This window comes from Acanthaster planci, linkage group LG10 (assembly GCF_054643075.1).
Source record: "Acanthaster planci isolate LZ-2023a linkage group LG10, COTS_SCS, whole genome shotgun sequence".
NCBI classification, from domain to species: Eukaryota; Metazoa; Echinodermata; class Asteroidea; order Valvatida; family Acanthasteridae; genus Acanthaster; species Acanthaster planci.
The window spans coordinates 8,015,071-8,034,699 of record NC_141786.1 but is presented as its reverse complement, the minus strand read 5'-3'; the positions used below and the strand labels follow the sequence as shown (position 1 = coordinate 8,034,699).

The following is a 19,629-nucleotide window of genomic DNA, read 5'->3' as shown; positions in this document are numbered from 1 at the left end:
ATGAAGAAACAGAGATTTTTGGACAAACTTTTTCCTTCCCTTCTCAAAACGTGTAAAAAGTACTAAAATCTAGCATCATTTGCTGAGAAAGAAACTCAAGAATAGGCAATGAGATGTTACCCGGAAATTCAGAAATTCTGAATTATTTGGCCCCCGTGAAAACGTGGTTCTTCACCCACCCTACCTTCTAACACAAACTTCTTCTTTTCTGTCATTCAGTACTAGGCCCTTCCCTTATAAATATTTCCCCTCTCCGAATACAGTTGTCCAGAATCTGTTTTTCTTTTAGTGCTGGAACAATTTACTAAATTGATGGAAGCCGCGGCATCGTGATTTTTAGATACCCTACAAAAATCATCATGTCCTTTTCGAAATGGATCTCGTTGGAAATAGATGTACACTGTACCCCACATTATGTAAGGATGCTTCAGTTATGAACTTGCCGCATTATATTCTGAACCACCGGTTTTTCAGTGAAGCTGCAGTTTTGTGGCCGCCAACAATGGTCGGAACCGGATGGACGAAAAGTCGGTGTTTTTCCCTCCGTGGCTAGGGCAGAGGCGCACGAACGTTGCTCGGTGGAGGGGTTTTCCAATAACCAGGCAATATCGGTGGCATGCAGCTAGCTGGAGCCGCAAACAACGGGTCAAGGCGCGAGGTTGAAAATAACAAGGGACGCGTGAAGTGTCACAGGTGGTCATTCGTAGGCAAATCGGGTACGACGATCGGTGGCTTATGGGGAGGTGGGGGTGGGGGGCTGTGACCTGAGGACCCCTTTCGCAGGACCCCCCCTCTCCCTGCTACGACTTTCGGGAGGAAAAATTATTTGCATAGTTCAGTACTATATAGACCAAATCCATGTGCAAATAAATCTCTAAGAAAGATGTAAACTCTGTAAATTCTGACCGACGAGCAAACCCCGCGCCACAGTTGCCAGCGATTAAAAAAAAGCGAGATATATTGATATATTGATTTGTGTAGGGTATTCGTTCCGGGTGTATGAACATGTTTACCACAGTTTAACCCTAACCCTCCTCAATCCTTCACCTTTTGGAGGACTGAGGAGTGTTAGGGTTAATATACATTCATAGCATCGTTTGAGAGAACAATTTGTCACACAACCACAGCTGTGTTTCTAAGTGCTGAGAAAAGCGTTTGGGGCATTGGGACCACTTTTTAGATAATGTTGTTTTCCCCATCCAAACGCTACCCGCTGGCGGCATAACTCATTCATATTTCTTGTGGTTATGTGCGTTTCTGGAAGAAAGCAGTGTTTTTGACTTATGTAAAGCACAGAGGTATTTCTCGTTTAATCTCACACAGAGCAAAGAGGAAATAAAGCGAGAGAAGAACCGCGAGTCATCTGCAAGAAGCAGAAAGCGGAAGAGAGACGAGGACGAACGAAACCAAACTGTAAGGGGGAGGGACTTAAAGGGGAGCAGGTTTTTAGCCATTGAGTGGGAATTCAAGGGAGTATGTAACAGAAATATTTTACTAAAATCCTTGACATTTCACCTTCGTTTTTCAATTAACCTTGTTTTTAATTTTTGTTTTGCTATAATTTTATCCGTATGAGGGGACCTTTTTACTTTTTCCTGCTACACGAATTTGCATATTCATAAGCAAAATTGTGATGTAGCCAGAGGCACCGAACCCAAACCAGTGTGAATATTATACTGCATAAGTGAGGATGTCATGCAGATGACATACAATGCATCAAAAAGGCATTTGAGAGAAGGGTGTATGATAGGATGGGGAGGGAGTCACATGGGTACTCTGCAGCTCTGAGCCAGGGGTGCAGATGAGGAAATTGTGGGGGCGGTACTGACAAAGACTCCAGGGCAGCAGACAAGGCAGAGATGCAAAAGCGATAATCTTTGTTTGACTGACTCACAGGAGATTGAGCGGCTGGAGGGAGAGAACAGGCAGCTCAGAGAGAGAGCAGAGGCACTTCTGGAGGAGGGTCGAGTGCTACGAGAGCAGGTGGACCCTTACTTCCTGGACAATCCCCTCTGTAAGGGATGCGCACCAAAGGAGGAAGAAGAGATTGGAAACGCTGCCGAAGGCACAAGCCAGCAAGGACTGGAGCCCCCCTTTCAGCTCCTACCGGGATTCAGAGAAAACGAACCAGTGGAAGAAGAGCCGGGATCATAGTACCGTACTGGGGATGGGCAGCAAGTGAATGTCAGCATCTTGAGCTGGGATTTTGTATTGTACAACTTGATTTCAACGGATACCTTTATGCCTAGTGTGCAGTGACAGCAGCTTGATGAGACATCAAAAGCTAACGTGTGATTTTGTTATAGTCTGTCAAATGAAAGGTCATAAGGGGGGAAAGTAAGGCAAAGAACTGATGCCATAGGAAATGATCGTAATGACACCAGTAAACGGAATCAGTGGCTAACAAATCATGGGAGTTTGAAGTTGTGACTTGGAGACAAAGAGAGGCAGAGAGAACACTCTGTTTGGTTTAATACTGGGATGGTGATGTGATCCAAGCATTCTGGGAAATCGAGTTTCACGATGCAAGAAAAACTGGGAAACCTAAGCACCATGGACCACGGAGGCCTGCTGAGCAGCACCATGGTCCCGAAACTACTGCAAACCTGGTGCCCGAACTGTTCATTCGTCCTGCAGTTGCATCACTTTGGTGTCACAATCTTTCCACTGTTTGTTGCCAGGTATGAAAACAACTATTTGATTTGCGACAGAGCCAAGCACAGATGATGACCGACAGCGTGAGCCCCTTTCTTCTGGAATGAACTGAATGTCTTTCAGAATGGACTGCACGCTTTGGCAGCTCGCTTTTGGCACATCTGTTAAGACATATGCCAGTTCAAATGAGCTTTTTCAGGACTCGGTGGAGATGGATTTGCCTTTAAACTTTCATCTCGAAAGGGTGTGCCACTTTTTCTTGTTAAGTTCTCCTCTGATTTAGAACTATGTGTATTTGGAAAAAAACTGTATTTCAGAGGCAAGGGAGTAACCAAAGATTGTCAGAAACTGCCTGACATGTATACAAATGGAGAGAGAATTCTTTCACACATTTTGCTTGATTTTGCTTTTTGTTCCTCGTTTTTGTAGCAGCATCATTCTCTTATTTTATCTTGAAGGCATTGTAGCAAACTTGTCCCGGCGTACTCCTCTTGGGGGGGGGGAGCAGGTTGAGGTTGAAGCGATTTTGGTTCTAAGAGATGATTTCTGCTGTCCCTTATTGTACAAGTTCTGGACTTATGTAAGGGACTGCAGTATGTTTGTTGAAAGTGTTGGCATATTCCGTTTGAAGGATTGTAGTGGCATAAGTTAAATACTACTGACAATTTACAAAGTTACTTAGACATTCATAACCTAACAGAGTAAGAACAGGCAAAAGTCAATAACGATTTTGCCAGGCAACGATCTATAAAACCCACGTTACAGTGAATATTATTTCTTAGATGTCTTGCTATAACAGGACCTAGGCCAGAGTAGGCCTGATAGAGTAGAGAGCAAACCTAGGCAGGGGTGCGAGTGCTGGGAAGTGACAAACCCACGAAATTATCACCATCTGTATTTGCCTCTAGATACCCCTAACAACACCCATTTCTTGTGTTCGGTATCAGTTTTTGTCAGCAAAAACACCTTAACGGTGAACTCAGCATTTTTCCAATAGTTTGTGAAATCCTGAAAAACAAGGAAATCCCGATGAAAAAATCCTGAAATGAGGAAAAATTCTGACATATCTCACCCCTGCTCAGGTAACTGCTACAAAGTGAAAGGTAAGCAGCCTTCTTGTCCTCGTACAAAAACGAAGAGATTGACAACTGGATGGAATGACCATGGTAAAACATCCAATGTACATGTAACTGTGATCCAGTACCTAAAATGAGGTCAAAGTAGGTCTTCCATTAGTTGTAGTAATTACTCTACTTTGGCACGTCAATCACATCAAAAATGACAGTCTTATGCACCAACAGTTTGAATACTTTAGTAAGCAAAGGGAGAAACAACTTTTGTGTCCTGATGTGAAACATAAAATAGTCCATAAATTAAGGTTTTTTCTAACAATGTCAGCCCTGTTTTTGGAAAGGTCATACATATATTGTTGAACTTTATAACTCAGATGTAAAGACTGAAGTTTTGCTGAGTTGTCTTCTGTGGGATATGACAAGACTTGAGGGACAGTTCACCTCTTTGAGTTTGGGTCTGCAACTCCAGTGTTTGAATTAAAAAGCTCAACCTAGATTCAAGTGCATAATATTGGTGCCTGTATGTACCAATGAGGACTAAACTTATTATTCCTCAAGTGTCTACCTCCATGCAAACAATGAAAAGGTTTGGGGCTGCAGCATCTCGGCCTGTCAAAATGTGGCACTGTAGCATCTTGGCCGGTCAATATTTGACACTATAGCATCTTGGCCGGTCAATATGTGACACTATAGCATCTTGGCCGGTCAATATTTGACACTATAGCATCTTGGCCGGTCAATATTTGACACTATACATGTAGCATCTTGGCCGATCAATATTTGACACTATACAGGTAGCATCTTGGCCGGTCAAAATGTGGCACTGCAGCCAGCTAAAACCCGACATCAGACTTTCCGAGTTTAGCTCCATGCAGTCCTTCCAGTGTAGAAAACTACAGATTTTTCAAACTCCAGAATTGAAATTTTCTGATCCTGCAATGTCCACGAAAAAGGAAACCTAGACTCAACTCATCATTTTATCTGTTTCATATCTCAAGTATATTTTTGTATTATCTGTGATTATACTGTGCTTTCCGGAGGGCATTACTGTATATTGTACATATGTACATGTACATGTATAGTCAAATTATAAAGTACAGTATCAGGATATCAGAATACACCAACAGTATGTAAATAAATTGGTCAAAATTCACTACAGGATTACTTTCTGTTGGGCTAATCTTATTCTGTTGCAAAAGATTTTACTTCTGTTTATTTATATATGCATTATGTTACAGCAGTAGTTCATGTGATGTTGAATCCGAGAAGCCACAAAACACGGTAGACATTGTTTTAATAACAAATTAAATTTCAAATGATCAAGTCCCACATCTTTGGGGGGGGTACATGCACGTCAAGCAGGCATTTGGCGTGATTAACTGTCACAAGACGAGTGTTGAGTTGACTGATGTTTGTGGGATTTCGTTGGGAGTCCAAATCCATCTTAAATTCCTACTTTTCTTCTTTTCCCACTTGGGGTTCCGAGTCCAGTCTTTGGGGGCTACGCTGCTTGTGTCCTTGAGCAGGAAACTTTGACACTATTTGCTTCTCCCCAATCAGGAGTAAATGTGAGAGTGGAGATTCTTCTTGTGTTTGACTCGCCGTCAGAACCTAAAATGGCTGCTTCTGGCCATCAGAATCCCTCAGGGAACTGAGATGGCTTTTGGGAATGTTTATGGGCCCGGCAAGCAGGGGTAGCAGGGATGTAACATCTTGCGCACCAATGCAAATATTTCTTTGTACCCAGAGAATGCTGCCAAGTTTTATTGAACCAAAGTATATGTCACCGAACCTATGAAAACCGAGTGGCTGGTCCAAAAACTGAAAGTGGTACTAGTATTTCCCATAACATTAGCAAAAATGGAAGTGTACACATAGGAAGCAGAAAATTTCATTCCCAAAATTCTTCATAATAACCAAGAGATGCACACAGTGCACCTTTGAATGCTTACTCCAGCCACTAGTTGGAAGTTACTGAGGTAATTTGTTTTATCCAACAACAATGGAAATTATAAAGTGAAAAAAAGGAATAAAAAACAAGATTTTATGAAAAATCTCTAGCCCTTCCTCTGTCAGTTTTATTTTGTTTAGGGTACCAGTGGCTTGTTAACTGCCGAGAGCCCTCAGTGCAAAAAAGCACAGCAATAAGCCACAACGATGCAAAGTCACCAATAATTACTACTAGGCCTACTAACTGGACATTTAGCCCATTTTGAAAGTGATTCAGTGCCCATTTTGAGTCAAAACCTGACACAAAGAAAGAGTGATATTTCTGCAAACATTGGCCACCGTATGGATACAGTAGGCAAATGAGGCTGTGGGAGAGGCCTATAAACAAGGTTTGCTGTGTATAGTACCAGCCCCAAGTGTACTTGTAACTAGATATTAACCCTCCTATGGTTTTACAGCACAAATGTGCACAAATGCCCACAGTCACTGGTGAGCATGTAGTTTCTATATATATGGAACTCAAACATGCGCAGGTTCAGTGTGTACACAGTAGGTTGTCAGCACAAAATGACCCAGGGTCTTTTGTGCAGTCCTCTTCACTGCATTTGGTTTACTGCACAATTATGCCCATGAAACAGTGAAGCACAGTTCTTGGGCAGCACAAAAGTGCAATCTGATATTCCTGTGAGGGACTGTTAGTGCAGTGCACAACACAACACAGCTGTGCTTCTTTGAGGTGTTTACCAAATGACCCAAAGAGTGACTTCAGCATAGGAGGGTTAATGTATTCAGTTTTGGTTTTCAACAGAATGGGCACAATTGAAATAAAAACATAACAAATCCACGCTGAGGATTAACTGGCCAATCTTTCTAGTCCCATTGTATTCTTCGCAAGTGCTACTGTGGTGCAGCTCCCCTTGAAATCATAACTTTGATTCAGAATGAAGATCGTATTCACAGGTGTCAAGGTGCTAAACGACCAGACCCTGGAATGTGCAGTATGAATGAATGAAACTTGCTCGCATTGGCCCATTTCCTGACTTTGGTAACTATTCTCATTTGCTTGATTTTAGAATAAAGAAAAAAAAAGGTTATCAAGATTCCAAGGTTCCTTTTTTTTTATAAGAAGTCCCACTTAGTCTCTCATTTAAACTTATACAAGTCTTTACAGTCCAGCGACAATTCGATGAAAGGAAAAAGGTCATAATTGGTACAAGTAAAAGAATTCCATCTAAATCAATACCAACTAAAACTTGATTCCTGTGTGTGTATAGTATGTGTATAGTATATTCATATCTCCTTTATCATTTGCATTTTTATTCAGACAATTTGCCTCTCGTGAAAAAATTCACTCATACAATTCCATGAAGGAAAAAAGGCATACAAAAAATCTCTTAAAAACACATTGCCAGAAAAATGGTTTCTCTTTCATTGCTACCCACACAAACAGGTATCTGAACAAACATTCTCTGCCAAAGTCCTAGGAAAGTATTTACACGGGTAAGAAATTAACTCTAGGAAAACAATGAAGTAAAAGTTTACAATCACAGACAAATAAGAAAGGAGGTGGTCTTTTGGGTGTTCTGAGGACTATGGCCGATTTCAAAGCAAAGAAAACATCTATTTAGCAAGAATGGGTTACCGGCCTAAATGCTAGTGTCCATCCACGTCCACCTGCAGGTTCTCTGCTGGTGTTTGTTGAGCCCAAAACCTGCCTAACACGTTGAAAGCTGATGACTCAAACACAGGGCGCCCTCTTTGTCAAGCAAAACAAAGTATGCATGCATGCATATTTTGAGGTTATTTTTTATTCTGCTGAGGTGAGAAACTGCTCTTCAAACATTTCTGCTTACCAGATTCACGTGCTGAGCACAATTCAGTTAGGTAGCCAGTATAAATCATATGCATTTGGTTTTGGCTGGTACCCATTTCTCAAAGCAACTACTTTCTGTGCTTAAAACAATTCCTGAGTCAGGCCCTGTTCCAACTACTTGGCTGTGGCTGGAAATTACAAACAACTCTATGGGGAATAGCCGCAGCCGCTACCATAGACTTGTGTAATTTCAAGTCAAAGCCAAGCAAAAGACAGAACATAATCCAGTAATTGTGTGGTTATGCCTTGGATTTTTCCGATATACTAAAAATAACATTCTTATCTCTACAACCTACATACAACTGAAAATACAGAATATCTGCTGGATAATAAAGTGGAAGGCTGATGAATTATTCAAAATTCATGACATCACAATAACTGCTAAATCAAATATTGCAAATAGTTCAAAGGATGCAATGTGAGAAAAGGTTTTGACAGGTGGGTGTACCTGTCAAAACCTCATACATATTCGTGACCTAACCTCACCGGTCCATCTGTCATCACATGCCAGTAACTATTTTTTTGCTGTTTGAAAGGTGTGTGCCTACTGAGGATATGAGCACCCGTCACAAGAGCAAGCATAGTTAACTGATCCTCGGCTAACTCTTAAAACCGTTCATCACGCACACCTTTCATGAAACAGGGGTGTGAGTGGCCACTGAAAATTAAAGTTGAAAACAGCTAGCAAAAAGCTGAAACGAAATAAATCCCCATACGTTTGTACACAGCAGGTGCACACAAAAAAAGCTGAATTCAGCTAAAAAGCTCTGACCTGGACTCTAACCTCTCCTCACTCCTGCATCTGCTGGACTTCTGTGGTTGTCCCCTCCTCCCCGGTGTCCTCGCTCACCGTGATCAGCGAGGACACGATGCCCTCCAAAGTCTGGACGTCGGCGGAGTACTCAGTGACTGGTCGGTAGTTACTGCGGTTGACCTCTGGGTGCTTGCGGTGCATGTGGCTACGGTAGGACTGCAGGTACTTGAACTTCATGCCGCAGTACTCGCACTGGCACGCCTCCTCAGCTTCGTGGACCTATGGAAGCAGATCGATGTCACAATAATAACCAAAAAAAACTCTGTTCTCTTAAGCCCATCAAACAAACAATAAAGGGAAACAGACGATGTGCTTATGTTGTACTTATGAAGATAAACAAAGAATCTGATTTGAATAGGTTAGGAGAATAACCTGGAACCTCTGGAATAACGTACAAGTGCTCAACTGAGCTAGCCAGCCGTACGTTATTGTCATTGGACCACGTAAAAAATTACTTGTTTAGCGTCCCCGCCCGACCTGCATTTTGTTTGTTTTTTATTTACCTAAAACTACAGAAATAAGGGGAAAAAACAATTATTTTTGTATTAGAAGCAGTGTGCTAAAACGTCTACCATATTAAATTTGAAAAAAGTCACCACTGTGTCTGTGTGAGTCATTGATTTTTTATTTTAATGCTTTTAGGTTTATTGAGAAGATCTGCTGAAATTTCCAGTGGTTGGAACTATCTAGCTTAATAGCTTCTGCGGTCTTCTGTACCTTACACATGTAACATGTTTTCTGACCATGAATACCATGCATGTTTCTTCATCAGGTTTGTTGACATTTTACCCTTAAAAAAAATAAAAAAAAAACTCCCTCCCAACCTGGAAAATTTGGAAGAGGTAGAATGTTACCTTCACTTTCCCAAACACCCCCATACATTTTATGGTATATTCCTTATGCAAGTTTATCCAATAGAATCTCCTCCTGTGGACTTGGTGCATGCTTGGCGAACAGCGTGCACACGGACTCTTGACCAATCAAAATCAATTAAACTGTCTCGTTATCTAGGTGCCAGCAAGTGATTTACGTAGCAGGCATTATCACTTCTCAGCAGGCATTATCAAATGTTACTACACAGCCAAGTTGCACATTGTTGAACAGGGAGACTGTCAGAGATATTTATGAATAGTATTTAACTACAATAACCTAAAACCCCACCAACATCCAGAGTCGTAGTCAAGTGCTTATTTTTCCACTTATCATCCCAAGTACTTTTGCTATTAAGCCACGAGTGAAAAATTGGGCTGTGCCAATTATTCAAATACTCAGATCTGGATATGTAGTTTTGAAATTGATTATTCCGCAGTGAAAATCAACAAAAAATTGGGCAAAATGGAATTATTTGGGCACAAAAGTGCATTCTAGGGCATATTTCAAAACGCAATATAACGGCAGCTTAATTCCAGCTTTTGCAGGAATCTGTTACAACTGAATATTCAAATATTTGGACAGATTCAGCCTTAGTGACGGCTTGTAGCTTTTGTTGAGACTGGTGTGAGTATGAAGAGCCTGTGAATACTTGTGAAGTACACTTAACGCAATTGTGAATACTTGTAAAATACTTGTCAAAACTCGTGAGAGCATGTGAAAACAAAACAAAAGCAACTGAAAAATGACTTCAAACCCCGGATAACCTTAACGAACCTTAAGAATTTCCATCAACGTCCCCTTCTAGGTATTTATAGCACTCAGCCCACGTCCATGTGTGTTGGATATAGCCCAAAATAAAATGTGTGAATGTCAGGAGTTTGTAATACTTATTGTAATTAACAACACTAAGCACATGATGCCCTTTCGTTGCTTTTAATTTATCGGAAAAAAAGTTGCACGGCTGAGGTTACTATCGAAACGACGTTGAAATGTTTTTCTGACAGTCAGGGGTGCGATTGGAGGAAAACGAAGTACCCACAAAATAATCGCCGTGAGGTTGGAGGATCCCACCGCAGCACAGGGTCCCCGTGTTTGCCTTAAGGAATCCCTTAAAACCCATTGCTTGAGTTCTGTGTGAAAAACATCAACAATGGTAAACCAGGATTTCCCAGATTTTGAACAAGATTGTTTGCAAAATAATGGAATCAGGAAAATCCTGACCAAAAAATCCTCAAATCAGAAAAAACCTGAAACATCTCAACACTGGAGAGTAAGTGTATTTAATAAATCGTTTTATTAAGCACAATGCCTGCAAGGCGGCTCATAGTGCTGTACAATTAAAAATTATGTTAAAAGTGTCTAATTCCTCTCATCAAGATCGCCTCAAAATAAAAACAGATCTAAGACAGTGAGCATACAATATCCAGAAATATCAACGAGCACATTAAAACTAAAACCCAATTGAGGATATGTAAAGCATACTCCAGGCCACACAGAAAACAAAATGACATGTACGAGTATATACATACATGAAACCTACCATTTCATTGGACTCACCTTGCGGATGTGATTGGTCAAGAAGTGCTGGGTGGAGAACTTCCCCCCGCAGGTGGTGCAGACGAAGTCGTAACTCCCGTGGACCAGCTGATGGCGCTCTAGGTACTCCTCGTGCTTGAAGACCCGGTCACAGTTGGGGCACTTGTACTGTTTCTGTGCGTGTAAATTCCAACCACGGGAAGATGTTCAAGTGGTGGGCAGCCATGGACAAAGTCGGGCAAATCGAATCAAAAAGTTTGGCGGCGCTCGCAAAGGCTTAAAATACCAACTGACAGACACCATCCAGTGTCCCTTGTCTCCAGTTTAGCTGCGTGGTACTTGAAAATTACTTGACAAAGCACAGCCATAAAGTAATTCGACACTCAGAGTCAGAAGCCATTACTGTGGTGGATCAATGCTCATGGTCAGACAGGAAACATGAATTACTTCCCTCTGTGACCAATTGGGTGTCCAGATTTGCAAACTGCACTAGCGCGTCAAGCTAACCTATGTGCGTCAGCATGTGGTAGCTTGGAATGCCTTTTTATTATTAAACTAGCAGCTGCATTTATGCAGTGCAAGTAGCCAAACGCGTCATTTCCCGATAAAGACTACTGATTCCATGCAATTAGTATTCACCCCAGCATTTGCGTCACTGGTGGCAGGATTGGCCCACTGGCAATTGAGGATCAATCTGTTCTTATTACCGCAGGTTGCTTTGTAGCCGTAGGGAACCAGGTTTGGCAGTAAAACAAAGCTAACAGGTGGGCTACGGTGACATTGCATTTAACTATTATTTGTATATTTTGGTCCCTAACCCAGGTGGTTCTCTTTCTTTGTTCTTTGTAAATGAATCTCATCATTTGTACTTGGCCAAAAAGGATGCTGCCAAGTATTTTTTTTCTTTTAAAGCCAAATCCACAGCAGAACAATGTTATTTTGATCCAGAAGACTGCAGAATCTGGCTACGTTAGTCACAGAAAATCATTTAAACTATCATTTTTTCGTAGAACAAATTAGCAACTGCTAAGAGTGCAGTGCCACCCCAGCTATGGTGTCTCTTGGTTTAGTCTACGTATTCACCAATATTACGTTTTTCTGCAATGTATTAAGTTACCACTCACTTTTTTGCCATGCAGGACAACGTGCCTGTTGAAGTTACCCCGTTGACTGAAAGTGCGGTTACAGTGTGGGCACTGGTAGTCGCGTTGGCCCGTGTGGAACTGAATGTGACCCCGCAGGCAGTTAGACTTGAAGGACTTGTCGCAAATCTAGAACAACGAAAGCCAAGGGCCGGAAGGAAGGATGCAGAGTCAAGTCAAGGTCCCACATGTTGATCCCCCATGGTCATCCAAGGGGAAATGTTGATCCCCATGGTCATCCAAGGGGGAATGTTGATCCCCCATGGTCATCCAAGGGGGAATGTTGATCCCCCATGGTCATCCAAGGGGAAATGTTGATCCCCATGGTCATCCAAGGGGGAATGTTGATCCCCCATGGTCATCCAAGGGGGAATGTTGATCCCCATGGTCATCCAAGGGGGAATGTTGATCCCCCATGGTCATCCAAGGGGGAATGTTGATCCCCCATGGTCATCCAAGGGGGAATGTTGATCCCCCATAGTCATCCAAAGGGGAATATTTGGTGTGAATATTACTTGTGCCAGCATCACTCTCTATGATTTGACACTCGCTCTTCATACTTGGGTCTAGCAGTTCAAACTACAACAAAAACTCGCAAGACACATCTGAACCAATTCCTGTTATCCTCAACACACAGTTGTCAGGGTCTTTCTTAAAAGGGGATCAGTCTGAAGTTCTGAAAGCCACAGGTGCCATATAACAAGGGCTCAAAGGAAACCTATTCGAAACTTGTGCTTTTCTTGAATTTACAGTACTTTTGTCATGCATCATAGTCTAGTACCCAGAAGCTCGTAAGAAATAAGCTATTTGTGCATTGACAACTTACATTGCATTTGTACATCTTGCTGTTGGTGTCGTGCCGAGCTAAGCGGTGTGACTTCAGTGAGTCGGCCCGACGGAACGTCTTCCCGCACACCTCGCAGATGTGGTTCTTGTCGCCCGTGTGCAGGCTCATATGCGATGTTAGGCTCCCAGCCGCCTTGAAGACCCGTCCGCAGATGGGGCAGCTGTGGAGGGAGTCCAGGGTCACGCCCTTGGGCAGGGTGATGCGGGTGTGGTTGGCCACGTGGGCAGAGAGCTCCTCCCGGCTCAGGAACAACCTCTGGCAGGGTGTGCAGACGTAAACTTCTGGAATGGCCGAACTGTGGTAGCTCTGTCAAGAATAAGAACAGGTAGTGAGTACAAAATCATGAAAACAATTCACAAAGTATGACAAAATTTCATGAACTACTAAAACACTATATAACAAATATTTCCACTAATATGCCTCTCATGTTACATCCAGGAAGCAAAATGTGCACGTTGAGGCAAATCTTGTGGACAACAATGGCTGCCCATACAAAATGGTGGGCAAGGTTTGTAAACAAAAAAAGGTCTCTGTCAGTGGATTTATAGTTCCTGAACATAAAGAGAACAAACTGTCGCTCTGTGTAAACGTGTATAGATCTCTGTAACTCAACAAATACGACAACTAACCACAAGCTTTTTGTACATTTGGGTGATGACTGATTATTCATTTTTTTGCGACAGAAGTTGAAAAAGTTGGAGGGCGTGGCATTTCAAAACTAATTCGCAGAATCTTCCAAAACGATTCTGCTAGGATAAAAAGTCAGGTCCTTTGACTTTCTCAATTTGTATTTTTCAGGTCTCTGTAGCCAGCAAGCACGAATACCTTTGGGCCATTCCATAAATCCAGAGTCCAATTTTTTTCTTGTCCGGTTACATTTGACACAAGATTTCGTAACATGAAAGTCTAGAACACATTTTCTAATTTCAAAGACTGATTAAGGTACTGCAGATTACCTGCCAAACAAACAAAAACAGTGCAAAGTCAATTCCAGTAATATATTCCTTGTCCTACTGCAAAGGTCACATGTAACAGGGAGAGAAAAATGTCACCACTGGACTCAAAATTTATATAACGCTCCATTTCTGGACAGCTCTGGAAAGCACTGGACATTTGGGGCTACCAGTCTTTACCTGGAGATGCTGAATAAGTGGGTTCATCTTGGTGAAGTGAACTTCACACAGGTGGCAGTTATGCTTCTCCACTGATTCCTCTCCAACCTGGATCAGCTCCCGGCTGCCATCCTCACTGGTGGCCACGCGGAGATGTTGGTACTTGTGCAGGTCAAAGTTGAAGCGCTTGTGGAACTCCTTGTTGCAGACGCTGCAGGTGTAGTTCTTGTCCTGGTGCGTCTTGGCGTGGTGCTTCAGGCTGGCCTGGTTGGCAAACATCTTGTTGCACTGCTGGCACTCGAACATGTTGCAGGTGCCCGCTGTCGGTTCGGTGAGGTCCACGACGTCCAGGGCCACGGTGCGGCGGCGCGCCGTCAGGCAGTTGTGATGGAGCAGCGTCTCCTTGCGGCGGTAGACAGCGTCGCACTTGTTGCACTTGAATTCCCGCTTCTTGTGGTTCATCATGTGGTGCTTGAGGGTCCGAGTCCGAAGGAAGACGGCATCGCAGACCTCACAGCGGAGCTTCTGCGACTCCGGGATGCCCAGGTCGTTCTCCGGGTGGCTGAACAGGATGTGCTCCTGCAGAGTGAGCTCGTAGCGCGTGGTGTAGTCGCAGTGGGAGCAGGAGAAGGACTTCTCCTTGTGTGCGAAGGCCTTGTGAATGCTCAGGCCTGACAGGCAGGTGAACTCCCGCTTGCACTTGTCACAGGTGTACATCTCCTCGGCGTTCACGTTCTCGCCCTGCAGTCGGTGCTCCCCAACGTGCTGCAGGAACTTGGAGCGGTTCCAGAACTGCCCGCCGCAGGTGTCACAGCGAAAGGTCTTGCTGTGGACGAACTCAAGGTGGTTGTGGAAGGTGCGGCGGTGCAGCAACTGCTTGTCGCAGAGGGGGCACTTGTAGGTGGGCGCGTCGTCGACGGAGGCATCTGGGGGTTCCCGGTGGATGGCAGCGGTGTGCTCCGCGAGCTGTTCGCTGGTGAGGACAAGCTTCTTGCAGTCAGGGCAAGGGATGGGCTCCTGCTGGTGCTCGCTCTGCAGGTGTTCCTTCACCTGGGTGCTGTCATCAAACACCTGCGAGCAACTGTAGCAGGACCGCTGGCTCTCATCCCAGATGCGTTCCTCAATTTGTCTGTACTCTTTCTCAGGCAGGTGAGAATTCTTCCGGATTCTCTTGGGAGGTTTGGCGACGATGCTGTCTGTCTGCCTGGCTGGCTTGGATGCTCCCGCTGCTTTGCGCTTCGGCGCCAGCTGGTAGTATTTCTTGAGTGTCTTCTTTACCACCTTCCGGGCTTGTTTCTCACCGGTGATGTCGCCACTGGACTGAGACTGCACTCTACTCGTTGTGATCATCTTTGCCTTCTTGCCCTTACCTAACAATGTACTGACTACATACTTGCGCTTGACTGGTCGACCCCTCATGGAGAGAGTTGTAAATGGTACCATTTCTTCTTCTTCGCTTTCTTCATCAGCTTCATCAAATTCTTCATCATCTTCATCATCATTTCCTGCAGCGTCCACATCCTTCACGGATTTGGATTTGGAAGGACGACTTGCTTTTGGCTTCTTTGAGACGGGACCCCTCTTTTTGGCTCGGTTCTGTCGCCTCCTGGAAGAGCCTGATGCCAACTGGGCCCGGGCGTTTGATCGCGTGACTATCCTACGCTGGGCTCTCCAGGGTGTTGAAATGGACGTATCCTCCGCCCCTGCAGATGCTATTGCTGATTTGCTGACGAGTGTTGATGCATCAGTGGAGGACAAGGTTGTGCTGATATCAGAGAGTGCATTCACACCGGTGTCTTCAGCAGGTGATGCACCTGCTGTTGGAGTCTCATCCAAAGGTTTTGAAGTACATGTATCTGGGCAAGACCACGAAAAAAAAAAGAAAGAAAGTCAGCTACGGAGTCACACTCTGAAACCCCTGGATACACGTTGCTTGATCCTTCTCTGAGCGTGATTCTGAACTCACGTCTTTGGAGTTTTAATTTGTAATTACAGATTGTCACTCTGTAATAGTGGCAACGAATTGACATCTATAAAAAGACGGTTGATATATTGACATTCTGGAAAATATACAGATTAGTAAATCTGGAATTTTGCATGTGATGATTATTTAAGTAGACGTGGATTTTAAGTGACAACATCACTTTTCAAAAGGTGGAAATCTTAGAGTTCTCATTTGTAATTACAGATTGTCACTCTGTAATAGCAACAATGAATTGACATCTCCGATATAAGCCCAATTATTTGCAGCAGGACCATTGTAACGACCTATTAACTGTCAGCCTTTTGTGAGAACAGGAGCAAAGCCAAAAAAATAGCATCTCCTTGACACAACATCTTTGGAAATAGTTTGTGGTACCCGCTGCAACATCTGACTAGGACTGGCCAGCCAACCCCGGCAAGCTCAGTGGTTGAGTGGTCTAGGCGTCTGCCGTTTTTGCAGTTGGGCAATTGGAGGATTTTGGAGGATTGAGGATGTGCCCTAGAAAAAAGGCCATAGTGAGTTAGGGTTGATTTTGAAAACTGTACATATGTTCGGTGCTTTTCAAGGGTAGGACGCGTACTGGTCCTGACATCTGAATCATCCAAAGGAAGATTCAACGCATCAAATGCTCACGGAATCCAACTCATACGAGGATTACCATTCAGTAGCGGCTGTCCCAGCTTGGCGGCATAGTTGGGGGCATACCAGACTCGCAAGACCTCCCCAGTTCGTATGTCCTTGATGACAGTGAAGTACAGGGCACCCTGGAACGGGTAGACGATCAGATTCTGGTTGGCTTTGGTGGTGGCCGCGGTGACAAGGGTCATCCAGTTGCACCGCTGCTCGTCCGATGTGTCCAGCTTGACCACAGCACCATCTTTCTTGAAAACCTACATGTAGACACAGGAATATTGTCCAGCTATTTAGTGCTTGTAGCAAAGGAAACATTTCTTTTGCCTAAATGGTCATGACCAATAGTTATTCACATTAACCCTAACCCCCCAAGGGTTGCCGGCCCTAACCTTCCCCATTCAAACTAAGTTAATTAAACACCCATATGGGACTTAGTGCACAGAGGCTGTTGGACTTTGTTTTTCTGAGGTATGCCAAACCCAATGCAAAAGCTAGCTGTTATGGGCCTACCTGACCTATCCCCCCAGAATTAAACACTTTACTACCGTGTAATTCTTTGTGGTTGGGGAAGGTTAGGGTTAACCTCTTGCACTGTTTTTCTTGCTTTACTTTGATAGAGTCTGCAATTTCTCACCATCAATTTTTGTTATTCATGTCAAAGAGTCAGCTCTTAGTTCTACGCATAAAAGTCAACATTTAGCATCGGGTGTACAATGTGTCTGATATCATTTATATAAACCTTGAAACAGGTTTAAATGTAAGCTCTCAACTTTCAAAAGATCCCAAAACGGTCAAATCCTTTGTGAATGCTATATAGCTGATGATGGAAATGCTGATTGGATTCCCGCTACCTTCAGGACAAATCCCTCGTCTTGCCCATCGCAGCTAGTCTCCAGGGCCTCCAGTGGACCAAACACTGTCTTCCGGGCTATGCTGTCGTTGGCAATGACCTGCCTCGTGCCGCTAATGGTGCGAAGATCCAAGATCCCCGGTAGCGAAGCGACGGCACGGGAGATAGTTGGGGTGTCGCTGATCAGGATGGGTGCGCTGCCTTGCTGGAGGGGACATTCTGGACCGTGGCACTTCTCGCAGTCGATACACCCTGTGTCAAATGATTAATAATTAAAGAAACTCGTCAGTTGAAATGACTGCAGTTGAAGGATATGCGCAAGTATAGTTGGAAACGGGAACGGGAGAAGTGATTTCAAAAAGGCAGTGTACAGGTGCATGTATATTTACCCAGTGCAGGCAAATTTATACTAAACGATATTTTGCCGGAACATGCGCTGTAGCTGTATTTTTTTGGACTTAGAAATTCTTACCAGGGCAAATCTTAGTCTGGCTCAGTGTCAGCATAGTCATTACAACTTTGTATTTAAGAGGTGGGAATCCGACCATTTTACAATTTTGGACTTTTTTCCCTTAGAGAAACCTTCGGAGCCACGAATCAGAAAAAGAAAATGCAAAACTCTGTACTCAAGCATCGGAGTCAATGTACAATGAACAAGACAAGAACATTCCTAATTTTTTTTTGGGGGGGGAAGAAAAACAAAAGACAATCGCTGGGATTTGAATCCAGCTGGAAGTGTGTCATGTGATCTCAAGGTGTTGCACCATCCATTAGACCACAGACCCTCCTCAAATTTAGAGTAAATTCAAACATGTTGAATAACCTTTATAGGCTCTCACGTATACATGTCAAAGAGGGCGACGTCCACTTGTAACCAGCTAAATCCTGAGCTATGATTATTAATAATAGACTAAAAATCCAAGTAGGCCCCAGTGTGTAAAGTTCAAACCATGTGACGAAAAGTGAGTAGGGAGTGCTACACACATATGTGTAGTCGTTGATAGTGACCTGTAACCCCCTGGAAAAAAGTAAAAACCACAGAACTTAGTCATTCATGAGATAATCATTCAACAATTTATTTATGTATTTACGCTTGAAGACAGAAAGACTGGCCATAGTTTTCAAGAATATGTCCACTGAACTCTATAGATCATGGGCATTGAAAGGTATGGATTCCGCCGCTTTGCTCAGAACACAGCATCGACCATGTCGACGGGCCCATGGCAAGTTTGATTAAGGACCACAGTTAACCATGGTGTAACCATGGTAACTAAGTCTGATTGAACATAAGCTAGTCGATGATGGTTGAGCTAGTCTGGTCAACTAGTATTCACGATCAGCCTTTTGAGGTTAGTCGCATAAACCATTTTTAACAGCACAGTGCAGTCTAGAGGACCATCGACCAGTCATAAGAAAATGACACTCACTACAAACAGTATGCATCTCTTCCTACCTCCATGGTATGTCACTTCTAACGACCATTTTCACTTTTATTTTTGGTAGGCCTATTTTGACCTTCGTTCGGCCACTTTTTCTTCCCTTCGGCCTCGGCATGCTCGGCGACCCGACAACGGTTGACTAGGCATAGTGGGGATCGGGTCAGGAGTAGGGTCGTTCGCACTTCAACTTTACTGTTCATGGCTAGGTACGTGACGAACCAACCACTGGTTAATAACTGGTCATTGATTGAACCTGTCCATCCTATGTCAACCATGTCATCATTTTGTCAATGGTCGATCGCATGCACAGTGGTGGCGTATGGACATGTGTACATGTACGTACATGCCCAGGCCTAGCCTAACCCGATGGCGTAACGTTGCTCGTAAAAGTCCATGAGATTTTGAAAAATAGCAATAATTCTAAAAGTTAAGGCCTTCAAAATAACTCACAAAGCAGCTCAAGGTCTTCGCTTCCCTGATCCTGTTGATTTCCCCCCTCTGTTTCCATGATTACCGGAGAAATTAACGCCGTCGTCTACACTTTTTTCGTGTGAGTCGAAGCTACTTTCCGCTAAAACTACGCTTTTCCCGATCTCGGTGTCACAAAGAATACAACACCTTAAAGCATGAACTCTTTGACAATCGGCGCGCAATCGCTTTAAAAATTTTTGAAATCCGAGAACAAAAAGTGAAATTTCGTGGAGTAAGATAGCAATATTGTACACAAAATCATTTATTTTAACGTTTCCGGCAATTGTGTTTCAATAGCCTCATGGAATAACTATTAATTATTACAAATTAGGTCAAAAGTATGGGTAAACGAAATTTTTTGATGCACCAATGATACT

General features: G+C 43.5%; 2 protein-coding genes across 7 annotated transcripts in view; one reads left to right on the top strand and one right to left on the bottom strand.

Annotated features, from left to right (window-relative positions):
* LOC110985971 (uncharacterized) overlaps positions 1 to 4,887 on the top strand; it is a 37,092-nt gene extending 32,205 nt beyond the window's left edge. For all 5 annotated transcript variants that reach the window (XM_022247511.2, XM_022247509.2, XM_022247507.2 and 2 more), the window contains 2 exons: positions 1,324 to 1,413; positions 1,897 to 4,887. In XM_022247511.2, coding sequence (XP_022103203.1) covers positions 1,324 to 1,413; positions 1,897 to 2,154 — 348 coding nt within the window. In that variant the 3' untranslated portion in view covers positions 2,155 to 4,887. The remainder of the gene's footprint in view (positions 1 to 1,323; positions 1,414 to 1,896) is intronic.
* An 899-nt stretch (positions 4,888 to 5,786) lies between these two features.
* On the bottom strand, positions 5,787 to 19,389 carry LOC110985977 (PR domain zinc finger protein 15-like). Of its 2 annotated transcripts, none has more exons than XM_022247520.2 (8): positions 19,232 to 19,389; positions 17,344 to 17,594; positions 16,518 to 16,749; positions 13,897 to 15,731; positions 12,743 to 13,069; positions 11,899 to 12,045; positions 10,796 to 10,948; positions 5,787 to 8,584 (listed from the first exon to the last, which is right to left on the bottom strand). In XM_022247520.2, exons 1-8 carry the CDS (start codon positions 19,287 to 19,289, stop codon positions 8,342 to 8,344), a joined length of 3,246 nt encoding a protein of 1,081 aa, XP_022103212.2. In that variant the 5' UTR covers positions 19,290 to 19,389; the 3' UTR covers positions 5,787 to 8,341. The 2 variants fall into 2 exon arrangements, with proteins under 2 accessions (XP_022103212.2, XP_086998519.1); XM_087142393.1 differs by lacking the exon at positions 19,232 to 19,389 and adding an exon at positions 18,796 to 19,114.
* Positions 19,390 to 19,629: the final 240 nt, after the last annotated feature.